This window comes from Carcharodon carcharias, chromosome 11 (genome assembly GCF_017639515.1).
Source record: "Carcharodon carcharias isolate sCarCar2 chromosome 11, sCarCar2.pri, whole genome shotgun sequence".
NCBI lineage: Eukaryota > Metazoa > Chordata > Chondrichthyes > Lamniformes > Lamnidae > Carcharodon > Carcharodon carcharias.
This window is the reverse complement of record NC_054477.1, coordinates 161454820-161474145: the sequence shown is the minus strand read 5'-3', so window position 1 is coordinate 161474145 and position 19326 is coordinate 161454820. Positions and strand designations below refer to the sequence as shown.

The 19326-nt window shown below is 44.2% G+C and overlaps 1 protein-coding gene across 1 annotated transcript in view; it reads right to left on the bottom strand.

The window, feature by feature from the left end:
* Positions 1 to 19326, bottom strand: part of itgbl1 (integrin, beta-like 1) — a 182891-nt gene that overhangs the window by 70294 nt on the left and 93271 nt on the right. Inside the window, exons 6-7 of the mRNA XM_041198860.1 lie at positions 14302 to 14442; positions 4104 to 4250 (exon numbers count right to left, since the gene is read on the bottom strand). Of these exons, the coding sequence (XP_041054794.1) occupies positions 4104 to 4250; positions 14302 to 14442 (288 nt within the window). The remainder of the gene's footprint in view (positions 1 to 4103; positions 4251 to 14301; positions 14443 to 19326) is intronic.

Here is a 19326-nt window from a genome sequence, read left to right as displayed (position 1 = left end):
ACACCTTACAACATTCCAGTCTCTGACCCCTTTCCAGTAAATCTCCTCTGCACCCACTCCAAGACCGTGACATCATTCTTAACATGTGGAGCCCAGAACTGGACACTCCAGCTGGCGCCTATCCTTTGATTTATAAAGGTTAAGCATAACTTCCTTGCTTTTGAAACTCGATGCCTCTATTAATAAAACCAAGCATCCCATTTCCTTTTCTTTTTAATCGTGTTCTCAATGTGTCCTGGCTGTCACCTTCGAAGAATAATGTATACCCACCACTGAGTCTCTCTGTTCCTGCAGCAAGACTAAGTGTTTTTAAGCAATGAAGGCAGTTAAACTATCATGAGGATGTCACCGTTTGGGTTTAAGCAATGCTTATAAGGAAGGCCAGTGGGACTCTAGTCTTTAATATTCATTTATATGAGCTGCTTAACTTAAAGCCTAATATTTCTTTCATGAAAACTAGGAAATTGCACAAAGATGTATTGCATTTCATCAAATTCAGTCCTCAAATCAAGTCCTCGCACAGTTTCATTGAGAAGGCTTAAGGCTGGACATTAAGCAGGTCCTTTCTGCTGGAGTTCTGTGAACTGGATCCACATCCTGAAATGCCTTCCCTCACCTGTTTGTCCCACAAGAGCAGCAATCAGCCAATGGGCAGACCTCTTCGAGTTTGCCATTTTTCATTTTAGTTTGCAGCATTAAACAATAAACTGATGCAAATCTAAAATTCCCCATTAACCTCCCGGCTGTAAATCTGGGTTTCTAGTGGGTGGTCGGCTGTATGACCCCGCTGTTCGAAATGAGAATGCAGCCGGTTTATTGTGAACAGGTTGAACTGTGTTCATTTTTACTCACCTTTCTTTCATAACTGGAAGAGTTATTATTGCTTGCCATTAGACCCGTTTTGTGACAGAGCCTCCCGCGTTCCCGCACCTAAATTGGATCCCAGTCCGGTAACGCCTTGAAGTTTAAAACTCTCAGGCTGGATTTTACACATCCACACCCACCGGCAGGGCTGAAAGTGATGGGGTTCATTAAATCCAGCAGATGGTCCTCCTGCCACAAACCCAGCCACCCCTGCCCGCACAACCATTATACCAGGGAGGCCTGGTGCCAGTGGGTCAATTACCGCGATTGCTTTGAATCATCATTAAACTCTTTGGCTTCCGACCGAAATTTCTAAAGCTCCCCATCCCCACCCCTCGTTCAGTCACCTGCCCCTCATCCATTCCCTGAATCTAAGAGGTGCTGACAGTGGATCTTTGCACATCCCCTCGGTAATGCTGGTCAGGAGTATGGATATTAATGACTGTACTGCTTTTTTACAAGATTCTTACCAGGCAGTAATTCCAGACACTCTAAATAATTCCTAGAACGGGAGCATGGGGACAAGAACAGGAAGGAAAAAATCAGTTCAAAATTTTCAATCCCAGTAAAAAGTCCTGGCACCAATAACACTGGAATTCTGTTTTAAAGTACACAAGACCAGTTTGGACAAGTTTCAATGGTTTTTCCTTACCATCCAAGTCCCACAAGCCGGCTTCAACATTCAGTGAGATCATAGCTGGTCCGCATCTTAATCCCATCCACCCACCTTGCCGCTCGTGACCCTTAATCCCCTCACCCAATGAAAATCTATCAACCTCAGTTTTGGAATTTTCAACTGACTCCCTCGCTCCCCCCCCACCCCCCCCCAACACCACCCCTACACCCCACCCCCCACCCCCCCCCCACCACCCCTCCAGCCTCAACAGAATTTTGGGGGAAAGAGCTCCAGGTTTCCACTGCCCTTTGGGTGAAGAAGTGCTTCCTGACATCACCCCTGAATTTTAAGATTCTGCCCCCTTGTTCTGGACTTACCACACAGAGGAAATAGTTCATCACTATCGTCCCCATCAACTCTTTTAACCACCTGAAACGCTTCAATTAGATCAACTCTTAACCTTCTATATTCATATGCAACAGTGAAATGGTCCAAATGCAATGGAGTTGGATCTTGCTTTAGTTGACTGATGTCTGAACTAATTTTGATTCCCAAGAGAGTGAGGCTACCATTTGTTTCAATGTTGAAGCAATTGTCCTTGCTTTGCGAATCACAGTCACAGAAAATGCTATAATTTAGCAGCTTTAATGACAGAGTATTAAAGTGCATATCTGCAGCTACACTGCAGCCAGCAGAGAGTCAGTTATTGCTATGGAAACCAGCACAGCTTATAATCGCTTCAGTGCTGAGAATGTGGAAAATGCAGGATCAAATATGATGTGCAAATAGTATATCAAAAGACACATTTATTGCTCACACTGTGAGACAGGTGCGGAGTAGGTTTACCAGGGACGAGGGACTTCAGCACTCTGGAGAGCCTGGAGAAGCTGGGACTGTTCTCCTTAGAGCAGAGAAGGTTAAGGGGAGATTTAATAGAGGTGTTCAAAATTATGAAGGGATTTGATAGAGTAAATAAGGAGAAATTGTCTCCACTGGCAGGGCAGTCAGTGACCAGAGGACACAGATTTAGATTAACCAGCAAAAGAACCAGAGGGGAAATTAGGAGGTTTTGTTTTTATGAGTTGTTGTGATCTGGAACACACTGCCTGAGCACATTCAATGGTAACTTTCAAAAGAAAATTAGATATATACTTAAAAAAGAAAAATCTGCGTGTCTATGGTGAAAGAGTAAGGGAGTGGGGCTAATTGGATAGTTCTTTCAAAGAGCCATCAACTGTATGATGGGCTGAATAGCCTCCTTCTTTGCTGCATCCTCCTAACATTCTATGTGTAAACAACAGCCCCTTGTTGGTGTAGAACTTGAGTATTGCTGAAAAGACAGGCATGTTGTTGAAGTGTTTTGTCTTCTCACACTCATCAGGACAAACAGAAGAATGCCAAATTTCAAAGGCAGCAACAAGTTATACTGTAGAGAAAAGGAGACTGATTCATTGGCAAGTTGACTCTGATTGTTTGAGATTACCGTGGAGAATGCACCAGGGAACTATTGGTCTCCCACACTTTTGTTTATTCAAAAAAGGTGCGATGCCTCACTCATGTTATCCCCAACACCTCCCTAACAGCACTATGGGTGTACCTACACCATGTGGACTGCAGTGGTTCAAGAAGGCAGCTCACCACCACCTTCTCAAGGGCAATTAGGGATGGGCAATAAGTGCTAGGCTTACCAGTGATGCCCACATCCTAAGAAAGAACAATTTAACTGTGGCTCGGAGAGCTACACAAGCTGCCTGATGAGTCAGAAGGCTGTGTGTTCAAGTCCCCCTTCATCAACATGCTCACATTATCTAGGCTGACACTCCCAGTGCATCACTGAGGGAATGCTGCACCGTCAAAGGTGTCATCTTTTGGACGTGATGTTAAAACAAAGCCCTGTCCACCCCAGGTGGGTGTAGAAGATCCCATGATGCTCATTGAAGAAGAGCAGAGGAGTTCTCCCCATTGCCTCAACCAACATCCTGATCTGGAAATATTTCAGCCATTGCTTCATCATGGCTGGGTCAAAATCCTGGAACTCCCTCCCAAACAGTCTGAGAGCACCTACACCACATCAGCTGCAGCGATTCAAGATGGTGACTCACCAGCAACCTCTAGGGATGGCTAGCAATGCCCACACCTCATGAATGGATATTTTAAAAATCACTGAAAAAGGGAGGGCATGGTCATTTATTAAGCTATTGTGGGAGCTTGCAATTTGGCTGCTGCATTTCCTACATTGTAACAGTGATGACATTTCAAAAGGAACCACTTTGACGGCAAAGGACATCCTGAGGGCATGAAAACTGCTGTAGAAAAAGTCTTTTCTGTTCTACTGGCTTTCCAGTCTTATCTCCTTCTGGAGAGTGGGCTCGGTTGGATGTCAGTCCCTTGCCTATTGATTGTCACATCTAGGCTTGAAGGAAGGAGCACACTCCATCAGCATCCCATTTCTTCGGGTACCAAATGATGCAAATTGTAAACTCTGTGTTCCATCAAGACGACAGAGCCCAATGAGAATCACCAGAGGAATTTTACTGAACAATAAACATCTTATACGTTTTTGTTAATATTAATGCAAATGATAAGAACTGAATGTAGTTGCAAAAAGAAAGGTTTTACCTACCTCTTCCTGAACAGGGCAAATTAGAATTTCCTTGACATTTCTGCAGACTTTTCTCAGCCGACATGGGACAGGACACGGGATGCTCACACATTCTGCCCGTCCATCCTTCCCTGCAGTCACATCTTCCACAGTTGCACTGCCCAACACCTTGAATTTAAATTCAAAAGTCAGATTTTAAGAGATAATTTTACACCACTAATATTCTTCATTATTCCCTGATAATTTCTGGTCTCTTGCACATCCCCAGTTTTTATCACTCCACCACTGGCGGCTCTGCTTTCAGCTGCCGATGCCCTGAGCTCTGGAATTCCTTCCCTCAAGCTCTCCCCCTCTCTTTTTTCCCCATAAGACGTTCCTTGAAACCTCCTCTTTGAACGAACATTTGGTCGCTTGTCCTAGTATCTCCTTATGTGGCTCAGTATCAGATGTGTGAAGCACCTTGGGAGGTCTTGCTGCATTAAAGGTGCTATATAAATGCAGGGTGTTGTTGATGATGCAACAAAATGGATGTTGCTATATGACACTTTGTCTGGGAGCTGTGATATTTCAGCTACTTGTGCGACATTAAGGAAATAGGTATTGCCAAGCTATCAAAATCAATACTTATTGCTTGGATATAAATCTATTTACCAATAGTGTTTTTTCCTATCTTAATTATTTGCAACTCAATATTGGAATAACTCGGTAAGTAAGCAATCAACAGAAGGGAAGAATGCACATCTAAATTATGGATGCATTTATTAGAATAGTTTTTAATACATATTTTAATTAAAGTTAGATCTCTGTGACAGGGTAATCTTCTTTCTTTTATTGGTATCATTCACTTATATGTAATTTTTTAACGAACGAGCAATGTACCAGGAATGAATTTCTGCATGGACAAAAAAGTGAATTGAAATTGAAAAACTGAAATCAGGAAAGAGTGTGCATATATTTTTTCAAAATACATATTCTGAATATCCCTGCTTCCTCAATAATGAGTAGAGATGCCTCAACTTTCAAGGATTGAACAGGCCAGTGATCTCTGTAGAAGATAGAAGGCTCAGGGCTGACCCAACAGAGGACTTTCCAGATAGATTAAGAATCTATCATTAACCCCCTCCTGTTTCTCATCTACATGCTACCCCTTGGCGGTATCATTCGAAGACGTGGCGTTAGTTTTTCACACGTACACTGACATATTTATGGCTTAGACCTCGGTGTACAGGGCATAGTTTCAAAACTTGCAGATGATACGAAGCGTGAAAGCATTGTGAACTGTGAAGAGGGCTGTGTAGAACATCAAAAAGACATATTCAAGTTGGTGAAATGGGTGGACAGATAGCAGAAGAAGTTCAATGTGGAGAAGTGTGAAGTGATTCATTTTGGTAGGAAGAACATGGAGAGATGATATAAAATAAGGGGTACAATTCTTAAGGGGATGCAGGAGCAGAGGGACCTGGGTGCGTGTGTGCATAAGTCATTAAAGGTGCAGGACAGGCTAAGAGAGCGGTTGATAAAGTATACAGTATTCTGGGCTTCATTATTAGGGGCACAGAATACAAGAGCAAGGAGGTTATGTTGAACTTGTATAGGACACTGGTTCGGTCTCAGCTGGAGTATTACATCCAGTTCTGGGTGCCGCACTTTAGGAAGGATGTGAACGCATTGGAGAGAGTGCAGAAAAGATTCACGAGAATGGTTCCAGGATGAGGAACTTCAGTTATGAAGATAGATTGGAGAAGTTAGGATTGTTTTTCTAAGAGAAAAGAAGGTTGGGAGGAGATTTGACAGAGTTATTCAAAATCATGAGGTGTCTGGACATATAGGGAGAAGCTGTTCCCACTCATGAAAGGATCAAGAATGAGAGGGCACAGATTTAAAGTAATTTGTAAAGGAAGCAAAAGCGAGATGAGGAAAACCTTTTTCACGCAGTGAGTGGTTAGGGTCTGGAATGCTCTGCCTGAGAGTGTGGTGGAGGCAGTTTCAATGGAAACATTTAAAAGGAAATTAGACTCTTATCTGAAAAGGAAGAATGTGCAGGGTTACGGGGAGAAAGTGGGAGAATGGCACTAAGTGGATTGCTCATTCGGAGAGCTGGTGCAGACACGATGGGCCGAATGGCCTCCTTCTGTGCTGTAACATTTCTGTGATTCTGAGATTCTGTGACACCCAGCTCGACCTCACCACCATCTCACTCGATTCTTCCATTGTTGCTAATCCGACATCCAGTACTGGAGGAGCAGAAATTTCCTCCAATATTAAATATTGGGAAGACTGAAGCCATTGTTTTCAGCTGCCACTCAAAACTCCATTGCCTAACTGTCAATTCCATCCCTCTCCGTGGCAAGAGTCTGAGATTAAGCCAGTCTGCTCGCAGCCCTGGTAACACATTGATCCCGAGATGAGCTTCTGACCCCATATTTGTGTCATCACTATGACCGCTTATTTCCACTTCTGGAATATCATTCGACTTTGCCCTTGTCTAAGCTCATCTGCCACCGAAACCCTCATCCATGCTTTTGTTACCTCTCGAGTCAACTATTCCAACACACTCCTGACTGGTCACCCACAATCTACCCACCATAAACTGGAGTTCATCCAAAACCCTGCTGCCTGTGTCCTACCTCGCAGCAAGTCCTGTTCCCCTATTGCCCCCTGTGCTCGCTGACCTGCATTGGCTCACGGTCAAGCAACGTCTTGACTTTGAAATTCTCATCCTTGTTTTCAAATCCCTCCCAGGCCTAGCCCCTCCCTATCTCTGTAATCTCCTTCAGCTCCACAACCCTCTGAGATCTCTGCATTCCTCAAAGTCTGGCCTCTTGAGCATTACCCAATTTAATTGCTCCACCATTGGTGGCTGTGCCTTCCAATGTACATGCCCCAAGCTCTAGGGTTCTCTCCATAAATCTCTCCAACCCACTACTTCACTTTCCACCTTTAAGGCACTTCTTAAAATTTACCTCTTTGACAAAGCTTCTGGTCATCTGGCCTAATATCTCCTTTTGTGGCTCAGTGCCATACTTTGTTTTCCAAAGCTCCTGTGAAGCATCTTGGGATGTTTCATTTCATTAAAAGCACTAAATAAGTTGTAGTCATTTTCTTTAAGATTACGTGAGGGTTTTTGATATAAGGTCAACATCGAGAACATATATCTACTTGTGAGAGAGATCAAAACTAGGAATTGCCACTATAAGATAGCTATTAATAAATCCAATCAGGAGAAGCTTCTTTACCCAGAGAGTGGTGAGAGAACACGCTACCACAGGGAGTGGTTGAGGTGAATAGTACAGATACATTTAAGGGGAAGCTGGAATAACACATGGGGGAGAATTTTGTCTGCATCGGGAGGGAATGGGGGTTGTGTGGTGACAGGCACGGGTGTCCGTACAGCCGATTGCTGCCTCCGATGAGCTATGTGCTGACATTTTACGTGGGCAGGCCAATTAAGGCCCACCCAGCGCCCACCCGATGAGCAATGGGCAAGTGGTGAGCGCTCCCTGTGTGGGCTGTGGGGGAGGGTGTGTGGGGGGGGGGGGATTCCCTGAGTAGTGGCCTGCGTGCATGTGCGCATGAAAGATCGCAGAAATCTCCCTGACGCACGGAGCTGCCTCGGGGAGATTAGTTCAAGTGCAAAAAAATTTAATAAATTAAAAAAAAACTTTAAGACATGTGCCCTCATATGAAACTGTCACACGAGCTGGGACATGTCCATTACTTTTATTAAAAATTTTTGCAACATTTTAAAAACCTTCATGAAACCTCTTCCTGCCCTTGGATGAGGTTCCATGAAAAATACGAAGGCCGCCTGGGCTCTTAGCCTGCCCGACAGCCTTCAGGTTGGACGGGCAGCTCAGTTTATTGATTTAATTGAGAGCTAACTGGCCTGAGTAACCTGAAAACGGAACCGGAAGTCTGAATGATGTCGGGACGCACGCCCAACGTCACCGTGCATCACTTTACACCTCGGCGAGCGTGCCCTGCCCCCGCTCGCCGGGCCGGAGATCCTGGCCCGTGAGGGAAAAAGGAATAGAAGGCGGAGATGAAGTAAGGTGGGAGGAGGCTTGTGTGAAGCATAAACCACCAGCACGGACTAGTTGGGCTAACTGGCCTGTTTCCGTGCTGTAAATTCTACATGATTCTTCGCAAAATTAAATTTGAACACGTATCTGAGGGTTTCAGCAGCAGATGAGCTGACTCAAGAGCAAGGGGGACAATGTGGTGGAGGTGGAAATAGTAGGAAACAGAAAGACATTTTACATCAACCTTTTCTGAGCAAAATCTTCCTTCCTCTAATCATTCTTGACTGCCAGCTCCAACAAAAACTGTCAGAAAACACAGACATTGAAAGCCCTGCTTAGGGTTAGCACAAACAGCCACAGGGAAATACTTCCCTCCTCCTAGTCTCCTTGGAGTTCCCCTATGATTCTGATCTCTTACAGCTTATAGTCTCAGCAGGGATCAAAATATGTATTCACTCTATCAGGCTCAGAAGTCTCAGGATTAGGAGTGTCCCAGATATTAGAAATGCTACACAGTCTAGTCCCTATGATCCTTTCTGTACATTGGCAGAGACTTTTAAAGCAGTAAATTTATGAAATCCTTGATTTAAAGACATGTAACAATCAGAATCATTTCACAATGTCAAACTGTGGCTCTGGTTTGTTCTTAATCAACTTAATTTTAGATTGATTTAGATTTCTAATTGATGGATAACAGGGAAGGCAGGATGAGTGGGTTGATGTCCAGGACAACACCCTGACTAAGAGTTTCGGCTTTTCACAAACCCATGAACAATATTATTCCACAAGGTGGGCAGTGGAAAATCTGGCACTGTCTCCTCAGGACACGAATACAAAACTCCAAAATCAAAAAACTGTTATCCCTGCTCGCTGGTGTGGATAAAAGCCATGCTTCAAATATATCGAAAGCATGTGTCGGAACCAATGCACATTAAACGTTCTTTCCACACCTGAAACCCATGGGAATATGGAGAGTGCGTGGTGATTTTGAGAGATGTGTCAAATACTTGGTTATGCAATGCACAGTCTGAAAACTAAACTGGGTTTATTCCTGCTAAATTAAACAGTATTTTGCCCTTGGAGATTTTACATGTCTCTCTCCTATCTCCCCTCCAAGATCATCGTGTCCACGAGACCTACACCTCCTGCTCCTGCAACCTGATTCCTACTAAACTGCTGACCACCCAACTTCCCTTCTGATCCCCACGTTGGAAGGAAAAAGCAGGGGAGTTCTCCCCGGTGTCCTGACCAACGTTTATCCCTCAAACAACATCACAAAAAAACAGTTAACGTTTCGAGTCCGTATCACTCTTCAACAGAACTAAGGAAAAATAGTTTCCTTAGTTCTGTTGAAGAGTCATACGGACTCAAAGCGTTAACTGTGTTCCTCTCCGCAGATGCTGTCAGACCTGCTGAGTTTTTCCAGCTATTTTTATTTTTGTTTTGGATTTCCAGCATCCGCAGTTTTTTGCTTTTATCACAAAAAAACAAGTTATCTGGTCATTCTCACATTTCTATTTGTGGGAGCTTGCTGTGCAATTGGCAGCTACATTTCTTACATTACAGCAGTGAATACGCTTCAAAACTACTTCACTGACTGTAAAGTACTTTGAGAAACCAGGTGGTTGTAAAATGCGCTATATAAATGCAAGTCTTTCTCTTTGTTTTCCAAATCGCTCCAGGGCCTTGCTCCCTCCCTATCTCTGTAATCTCCTCCAGGCCCATAGCCTTCTGAGATCTCTGTGCTCCTCCAATTCTGGCCTTTTCAGCATCCTTGATTTGAATCACTCCACCACTGGAGGCTGTGCCTTCGGCTGCCTGGGCCCTAAGCTCTGGAATTCCAAACTTCTCTGTTTCTTGACCTCTCTCTCCTTTAAGGTGCCCCTTAAAATGCCTTAAGATGCTTCTTTAACCAAACTTTTGGTCATCAGTCCTAATATCTCCTTGCGCTGTTTGGTGTCAGATGTTTGTCTGATAATGCAACTGTGATGTTTTATTACATTAAAGGCCCTATATTAATGTGAGCCGTTGATGTTGATCATTGCACATGTTGGGAGTGAGAGGAATCAGCATTTCCTGTGCAGTGAAGAAGGAAAAGAGGCAGAGACCAACTTTGTGGGGTGTTCCCACCCACTTCACCAACTCCTGGCATTTCCTAGGGCTCCCCGATTACCATAATTGCGTTTGTTGTAGGCATTGCACAATGTTCCTACATTTCTGAGGATGGAAATGGGACACTTTATGGAAGCACATAGAATGTACAGCCCAGAAACAGGCCATTCGACCCAACTGGCCTATGCTGGTGTTTCTGCTGCACTCAAGCCTCTTCACACCCCCCTTCATCTCACCCCATGAGAATATCCTTCTATTCCTTTCTCTCTCCTGTGTTAATCCAGATTCCCTTATATTCTTCATCTCAAGCACTCCCTGTGGTAGTGAGTTCCACATTCTCAGCACTAACTGCGTAAAGAATTGTCTCCTGAATTCCCGATTGGGTTTATTAGTGACTATCTTATATTTAAAGTCTTTAGTTTTGATTTCCTCCAAAGTTGAAGCACTTTCTCTAAGTCTACCTAATCAAACCCCATTATAGTTTTAAGGGCCTCATCCCCTCAGCCTTCTCATTTCTAGAGGGAAGCCCCATCCTGTTTAATCTCTTGAACCTGATAAGTATATCCTCTAATTTTGGATATCATCCCGGTTTATCGTTCTTGTACCTCACTCAATGCATCTTCTATATCCTCTTTCTAGTATGGAGACCAGAACTGTGCATGGTACTCCGAGTACGGACTCCTTGCCTCTTGCTTTGAACTCTTGCTTCTAATACTCCTTGGGCTGTCCAACATAGGTCCTTGAAGGTAATTGCCACCAATTCCTACTGTCTAGATCCCAGTGAACTGGAGAGTCTGCAGGGATTCTGAAGCTGAGCTGAAAATATCAGAGCCAAGTTCTGCTGCCCTTGTCCTTATGGTTGTGGGCCTGGAGGAGATTACTGAGGTAGGGAGGGAGTGAAGCCATGGAGGGATTTGAAAACAAAGAGAAAGATTTGCATTTATATCGCGTATTTCACAACCACCAGGCATCTCAAAGTACTTTACAGCTCATAAAGTATTTTTGAAGCGCAGTCACTTTTGTAATGTAGGAAATATGACTGTCAATTTGCACACAGTAAGCTCCCACAATCAGCATTGTGAGAATGACCAGATATTCATTTTTTGGGATGTTGATTGTGGGATAAATATTGGCCAGGACACCAGGGAGAACCCCCACCCCCTGCTCTTCAGAGCCTTCTGTTACCAACTGAGCCACAACTGACACTTAGGAATGATCAAACGTTTAAAATTGAGGCGTTGCTGAGTTGGGAGCCAGTGTAAGGCAGTGAGCACAGGGATGATGAGTGAATGGGTCTCGGTGCAAATAAGGACAAGAGCAGCAGAATGTTCCTAACCCCAATTCCCCCCTCCTCTAACAAGTGGATTTGAGGCATTCGGAGCTGAAAGGATTCATTTTCAAGAACAGGTTGCACAGAATAGTGTTAGGAAATAGAGATAGTTTAAGTAAGTTATATGTGTATTTGAGTGTGTTAGGAATAAAGTATATCTTTAAGGTTAAATTATATTTTTTCTATTTGTGGGTTTAAAGGTGAAACCTGGGATCTAGTTTCATTTTTGACTGGAGACAGCGAGCTTAAGGCTTCATTTGTGTGCCTGCCTTGTAATAAGACTTATGATTCTTGAAGGGAAATTAAAACAAACACATGAGTACGGAAATATTGTTCCCCTGCCTAGCAACAGGGGTCCAGAGAGAGAGAGGGGTGCCCACAGAGGCAAAAGAGTGGTTCCAGTTCAGTTGGAAGCAGCAGGGGGACAAATAGCAAGTCCCAAAGTTGAAGCCAACTGCTAAGAGAGGCTGGACAGGAGAGGAAACTGCAGAAGCAGGTTCCAGAAACTAAAGAAGAAAGTCCCCAAATGCAGAGGAGTGGAACAGGAAAGGTCCCAAGGGGATAGTCCAGTCAAAGGACAAGGACAGGACTCTGGAAAAGGTCCTGTTCTGTGGAAGTGAAAGTAAGGAGTGGAGAGAAAGGCTTCAAGCTTCAGGCTTAAAGAGAAGAAAGCAGCAGGAAATGGATTTAAAGCAAGAAGCTGGAGGATACAAGGGGGCAGCTGAAGGTCTGTAACTCTTTACTATGGGCATGTGAAGCAGTGGTGTTCTATTGGCATGGCTGAGTCAGTGTGAGAGAGTGTGTGGAAGAAAGCTTGAATGCACGTGGCGATCCAGGGTAGAGGAACATCGGAAGGAGAATTTGAAATCCCGAATGTGGAAAACGTCTGATAGGAAGTGTTGTTTGGGAGAAGATTCTAGCGTAATTTCTTCAAGAGCAGAGATTGGAAACCCTCATGTGAAAGACGGAGTTCAGTGAGACCAGTTGGCTCTCGGTGTGACAAGCATCTGGGGGAGTTGAGGAGAGATCCATAGCATCTGTTTGAGGTGGCATCTGTCACTTGGTTTCAGAGTGTGTCTGACCACAGGTCACTTATTGGTTTACATGAACTGTGTACTTATGTACTTAACTGTGAACATTAGAGTATAAGATAGCTTTTCTAAGTTGTGTTATCCTTACAAATCTGTATATATCTGTAAAAGTATAGTTGTGGGTGGAGGAATATTGTAGTATAAGTTCATCCTTTCTTGTTTATTAAATGTTTTATTTCTTCCTTATAAGTTCATCCGCTGACTCCTGTGACTCTGTTCAGTAGCCACTCTCCACGTATCTAAACAAAAAAATAGAGGTTAGGATCTACCAAGCTGGGTCCCACCCTGGGACTTGGCATGTCCAGTAGTAACGTCAGCTGGGATCATAACACAGGCTTGTATTCCCTTGAGTATAGAAGGTTAAGGGATGATCTAATGGAGGTGTTACAGACAGTTAAAAGAGTTGATAGGGTCAATAGAGAGAAACGATTTCCTCTGGGTTGGGGGTGTGGTGGTGGTTGGGGAGGGGGAGTCTAGAACAAAGGGGCAAAAACTTAAAATCTGAGCCACTCTATCCATCACACACTCACCCTCTCTCCCTCACACACACACTCATTCACCCTCTCTCCCACACACACACACTCACCCTCTCTCCCTCACACACACACACACACACTCACCCTCTCTCCCTCACACACACACACACACAAACTCACCCTCTCTCCCTCACACACAAACACACACTCACCCTCTCTCCCTCACACACACACAGACACACACTCACCCTCTCTTCCTCACACACACACTCACACTCTCTCCCTCACACATACACATACACTCACCCTCCCTCACACACATACTCACCCTCTCTGTCTCTCTTACACACATATGCTCACCCTCTCTCCCTCACACACACACACACACACACACACACACACACACACACTCACCCTCTCTCCCTCACAGACACACACACACGCACGCTCTCTCTCTCACACACACACACACACACTCACCCTCTCTCTCTCCCTCACACACACACACACACACACACACTCACACTCTCTCCCTCACACACACACACACACACTCACCCTCCCTCACACACATACTCACCCTCTCTCTCTCTTACACACACATGCTCACCCTCTCTCCCTCACACACACACACACACTCACGCTCTCTCTCTCACATACACGCAGATGGCAGGTGGGGATAAAACCCATAGTCACCACCTTCTGCTGACCACACCTCAGGAGCACATCAGTTACCAGATGACCAGGGGATGCTGTGCAGGAGAAAAACCAGATTGTATTAGAAACAGATTTTAAAGATATTGCTAGTAACAAGAGAAAATGCTGGAAACACAACTGCTCTGGCAGCAACTGTTGAAAGAGATTCAGAGTTAACGTTTCAGATCACTGACCTTTCATCAGAGCTGGAAGAAACTGGAGAGTTAATTGGTTTTAAGCAAGTGCAGTGGCTGGAAAAAGGGGGGGAGGGAGGGAAGGGACAAAAGGGAAGGTCGTGAAAGGCAGGAGTGATTAAATGAGAAAAGGGATGATGGTGCAAAGCACCCGCAGATAGTGATGGGGCAAGTGAAAATAAAGATGATCCAATGATCCAAATAGCTCCAGCAGAACAACAGAGAAGTGAAGTATGGTCAGCCTGAACAATTGATTGCCAACTGGTTCTCCAATCCGTATGCTGCGGAGTTTGTTTACCTGAGCAGAAGCTATCGGAGTATCTGTCATAAACAGCGTGGCAGTCCCGCTCATCACATTCGCATGTTGCCCCGTGGATGTCACCATATTCGCCACTGGGATCCAGGTCATAACATGTACACTCACCACAGATACAATTCCCTAAAGAGAATTCACAGCATGATCTGAGAAGGGTGGTATTGTGCTGTCATCAAACATGGTCATGCTTTGTAATCCATACTTATCTAGTATAAATTATATTTATTATGTAGTCATTGCAAGTACATTTCTTATCCTCCCATCACAACCTCTTGTTGAAATGCCACACTTGTTCTGATAAAAACCATCAACAAAGCATCTTATCCCAAAGAGATCTCTAACTGATAGAATTTCCAGGCTAAACTTTACTGCTGTTTTCTTGAGTTATGAATTGTGGCCACATGAATGGTTTTATTTATTTATCATTGTAAGTAATATTTCTATTTTTACCCAATTTGACCCAGTGCCTTGGAAATTGACCCCAGTTTTGCTGGGGCTCCTTGATGCCACACTCAGTCAAATGCTGCCTTGATGTCAAGGGCAGTCACTCTCACCTCACTTCGGGAATTCAGCTCTTTTGACATGTTTGAACCAAGACTGCAATGAGATCAGGAGCTGAGTGGCCCTGGCAGAACCCAAACTGAGCATCAGTGAACAGGTTATTGCAAACCAAGTGCCGCTTGATAGCAGTGTCAATGACCCCTTCCGTGATGGATGATCGAGGGGAGACTGATAGGGCGGTAATTGGTCCAGCTGGATTTGTCCTGCATTTTGTGGACAGGACATACTTGAACAATTTTCCACATTGTCAGGTAGATGCCAGTGTTGTAGCTGCACTGGAACAGCTTGGCTAGGAGCATGGCCTGGAGGAGGGATTTCCATCTCCCAACACTGCCTTGCACCTGGATAGCAGGATCTCCCCATCGATCCACTGCCTGGACTGGGGACCAACAATGCTTCAGAGAACATGGGCACTGTTTCTCTAGATTCCCTGGCAGCCATTTCTCAACTGGTTGTTACACTGATGTTCCCCCTCTGTCTGCAGAATCAGTGGGGTCTAACCTCTACAATCCCTAAACAGGCATGCAGCAACCGAATACCACATGTATCATTGGCTACGCACCTAGCTTATTGGCCCAGCACTTACTGGCAAAGTAGCACTGAGTTTAACGGCCACTTGCTGTTATTGATGTGTAAATCCTCCAGCAGCTTGTAGTGAGGAAGAGATTTCCCATGGGGTGTGACTTAGTCACAAGTTATTGGATGATTTGCTCTGCTCCACCATTAGCCTCATGGAAACAGAAGCTCATCATTAAACTCCTCGTGAGTCTCAGGAAATTGCTACAGCGCCACATTAAACTCACTGCAGAAAGTTAGGGCTGGCACTTAACAGCGTAAGGGCCCTTTTAGTAAGATTTCTGTTCCTGCAACGTCATTCAACCTCACTGGCCCAGAAAGAGAACAATTAAAACTGTGGACTCTCATTCTGACAGCTAGTAAACTGTTAAGAATTTTTTACATTCTTTATTTAAATGCTTTTTTAAAATTCTTACATTTTTCCTTCTATCCTCGCCTTTCCATCTCTCCTAATCCAATCTCACTTTCCCACTGTTTATTTCGCTTTCTGTCTCTGATTCGACTCTAATTCACCTGATTTCCTTCTCCATCGTCCCTCTGTTTCTTTCTCAATCCTTAAATCTCACTGGTTAAGGAGTTAGATTGTTAGTCCCATTGTCCACTAAGGTCCCAAATGTCAAAACTCAGATAACCTGGTGGTGAGGAATAAAACACTGGAATTGTCTTTATTTTCTGAGGCACACGCTGTTCATCATGCACCTCCGAGCAGCAACCCCTCTTTCTGCCTGCTCTTATATCCTTTAGAGTATAGCTGTTAAACAAATGAACTAATGGCAAATTAACCAATTAACAATTCCTTAAAGGGGCACTGTAACAAAAAATAAAATGTTAAAGGAAACTCAGCAATTTTTTTCGAGGTCATTCCCAGAGCTGATGAAGCACTCCAGCCCCTGTGGCACCCACCCTTCGCGTGTACCGCTGGACACCGTCTACTGCCTCTCCAGGGGCATCTGGGCATGAGCATAGCCGCAAAAGAGGGGCAGACAGTCAGGCCAGATGACCCACTCCACAGCCCGCTGCCTGAATCTGTTACTGGCCGCCTTGACCAGGCCCAGGAGCAGACCCAGGAGGAGGTCCTCCGATCTGCCCGCTCCCTGCGTACCCAGCCTGCTCTTGTATATGAGCTCATTTGAGACCCCGACTGATACACACCACATGGAATACAATTAACACCCAATTTGTAAACAATTAGCACCAAATGCTCCATTGTCTTGGCTGTGCTGTTATAACTCATGCTTCCAACACAGTAGGGTGCAAAAAATATTCCCAGCTGAAGGGTGAGAGGAAATGTCTAACTAACAGGGCATGCCAGGCGACACCTCACTGCAACAAGATCTGAGCCATTACACTGAGCTGTCAGCCTCTGCCATTGAGCCTGCTCCATTATTCAATTAGATCAGGGCTGATCATCTCCTTTCATCCCATTTTTCCCCACTATCACCTTATCCTTTGATGTCATTAGTATCCAGAAATCCATCGCTTTCTATCTTGAATATACTCAATGATTGAGCCTCCACAGTCCTCCGGGGTAGAGAATTCCAAAGATTCACCACCTTCTGAGTGAAGAAATTCCTCCTCATCTCCATCTTAAGTGGCCTGCCTCTTCTCCTGAGATGGTCTCCCCTGGTTCTAGGCTCGCCAGCCAGTTTCATTAAGATCGCTTCGCATTTTTCTAAACTCGAGAGAATACAGGCCCAGTTTCCTCAATCTCTCCCCAGAAGGCAATCCCGCCTTCCAAAGGATTAGTCTATCCTCACTAACCAACGCCCCAATTACACAAGAAGAGGTTTGAAATCCAACATGAAAAGAAATTATATCCAGAAGTTATGGTTAAAAGTATAAAATAGATTCTGCCACTGACATTTCTACAACAGTAAAAATCAGTAAAGCAACAAATTATGGTGTGGAGTCTGCACACCTCCTCTGAGCAGTACCATACCTGATAGTTGGGAGATTGGCAAGTATACCCTTCCTTAGATAAGGAGACCAAAACTGTACACAATCCTCCAGGTGAGGTCTCACCAAGGCTCTTTACGATTGCAGCAAGACTTCTTTACTCCTGTACTCAAATCTCCTTCGATTGAGGCCAACATACTGTTAGCCTTCCTAACTGCTTGCTGCAACTGTTCTTGTGCCTGCTTACAGACATACCACAGCAAATGCCCTCCCACCCACTGTGCGCCTGATTTGGGGTCCAATCAGTTTCCTAGGTCACTGTATTTAAAGGGGAAGAGAGGAACTTGAGGAGGAGCACTATTATGCTGTGAGTGGTAATGACTTAGAACCCTGTTATATTCAAGGGTGGGGGAAGCAGAGACAATAAATGATTTCAAAAAGAAATCGGATGGACACTTGAGAGAAATAAACTGTCAAGGCCACAGTAAGGGTAATGGGACTGACTAGATCGTGCAACAGGGAGCTGGCCTGGACTCGATGGACTGAATGGCCTCTTTCTGTGCATGAGGGTTTGTCTTTCTTTTAAAAAATGCAATAGGAACAAAGCTCAGTCACACTGAGCAATGTCCAGTGACGTCAGAAGAGGGATTGAAATCCAACATGAAAAGAAATTATACCCAGGAGTGGCTAAAAGTATAAAATGGATTCTGCCGCTGACATTTCTACAAGATAAAAATCAGTAAAGCAACAAATAATGTTGTGGACTCTACACACTTCTTCTGATCAGTACTGTACTTGATGGTGGGAGATTGAAGGAATTTTCATCCTTCTCCCCAAAATCACCGCAATGCACGACATTTACTAAAGGCATCGCCTGCAGTTATAGAAATTCAGACAGAGCAGGAGGCAATTTTAGCTCATTGAGTCCGTGCTATTGCTGGCTCCACACTTGAGAAACCTAAATACCTCCATTCTCCTGACCTCTCCCTGTGCTCTTAAATATTTAGCATCTTCACAGGTTCACCTAAAACTCTTTAATTAGCTGCAAAAATCAGCAGAATAATTCAAAATAAAAATCAAAGCAATTACATGTGTAAATTACATAGAATAGAATGTATAGCACAGAAACAGGCCATTCAGCCCAACTGCCTCTACAGTCCTTCACCCATCCCCCTATCATCCCATCCCCCCATCATCTCATATCCTTTTATTCCTTTCTCTCTCATGCACCTACTTTCCCCTTAAATGTATCTGGGTTATTCAACCCAGCTACTGGGTTTCTCCTGAATTTCCTATTGGATTTATTGGTGACTGCCTTGTACTTATGGACCCTAGTTTTAGGTTTCCTTACAAGTGGAAATCTGCCCTGTCAACCTTCAGAACATTAAAGACCCCCATCAGACAGCACCCCTTCCACTCCCCACCATCTCTTTTCCAGAGAACAGATCACCAGCTGGTATTTATTGTTAAAGTCAAGTCAATTATGTTGTTAATGTTAGGAAAAACAAGTGATGGGCATTAATTATAATAAATAAAAACAGAAAATGCTGGAAAAACTCAGCAGCTCTGGCAGCATCTATGGAGAGGGAAACAGAGTTAACATTTCAAGTCCATTTTATCCTTTCTCAGAGCAGTGTATTAATTGTCTTTGAGCACATATAAATAGGGGATAGCTGGGGCACTGGGTTGTGTGGGAGGAGAGCTATGAGGCTGAACAAGTCAATAAACTCTCTCAATAAAGAAAAGCTCTGTGTCTTGGTTTTGGCTTCACCAACCAACGTGGGTCATATTAATATCTATGTCCCACAAGAGCTTCGTCCCACCCTGACTTCATCTCACCCTAGCTTCATCCTATCCACTACTGCTGCACCTAGTGTTTTATGACTTCTTTTGATTTGTTTAGCAGGTCCAGTATTCCTGGTCAAGCAGTTTCTTTTTGAAATCAAGAGCTACGAGAGTAAGAAGCAGATGTTC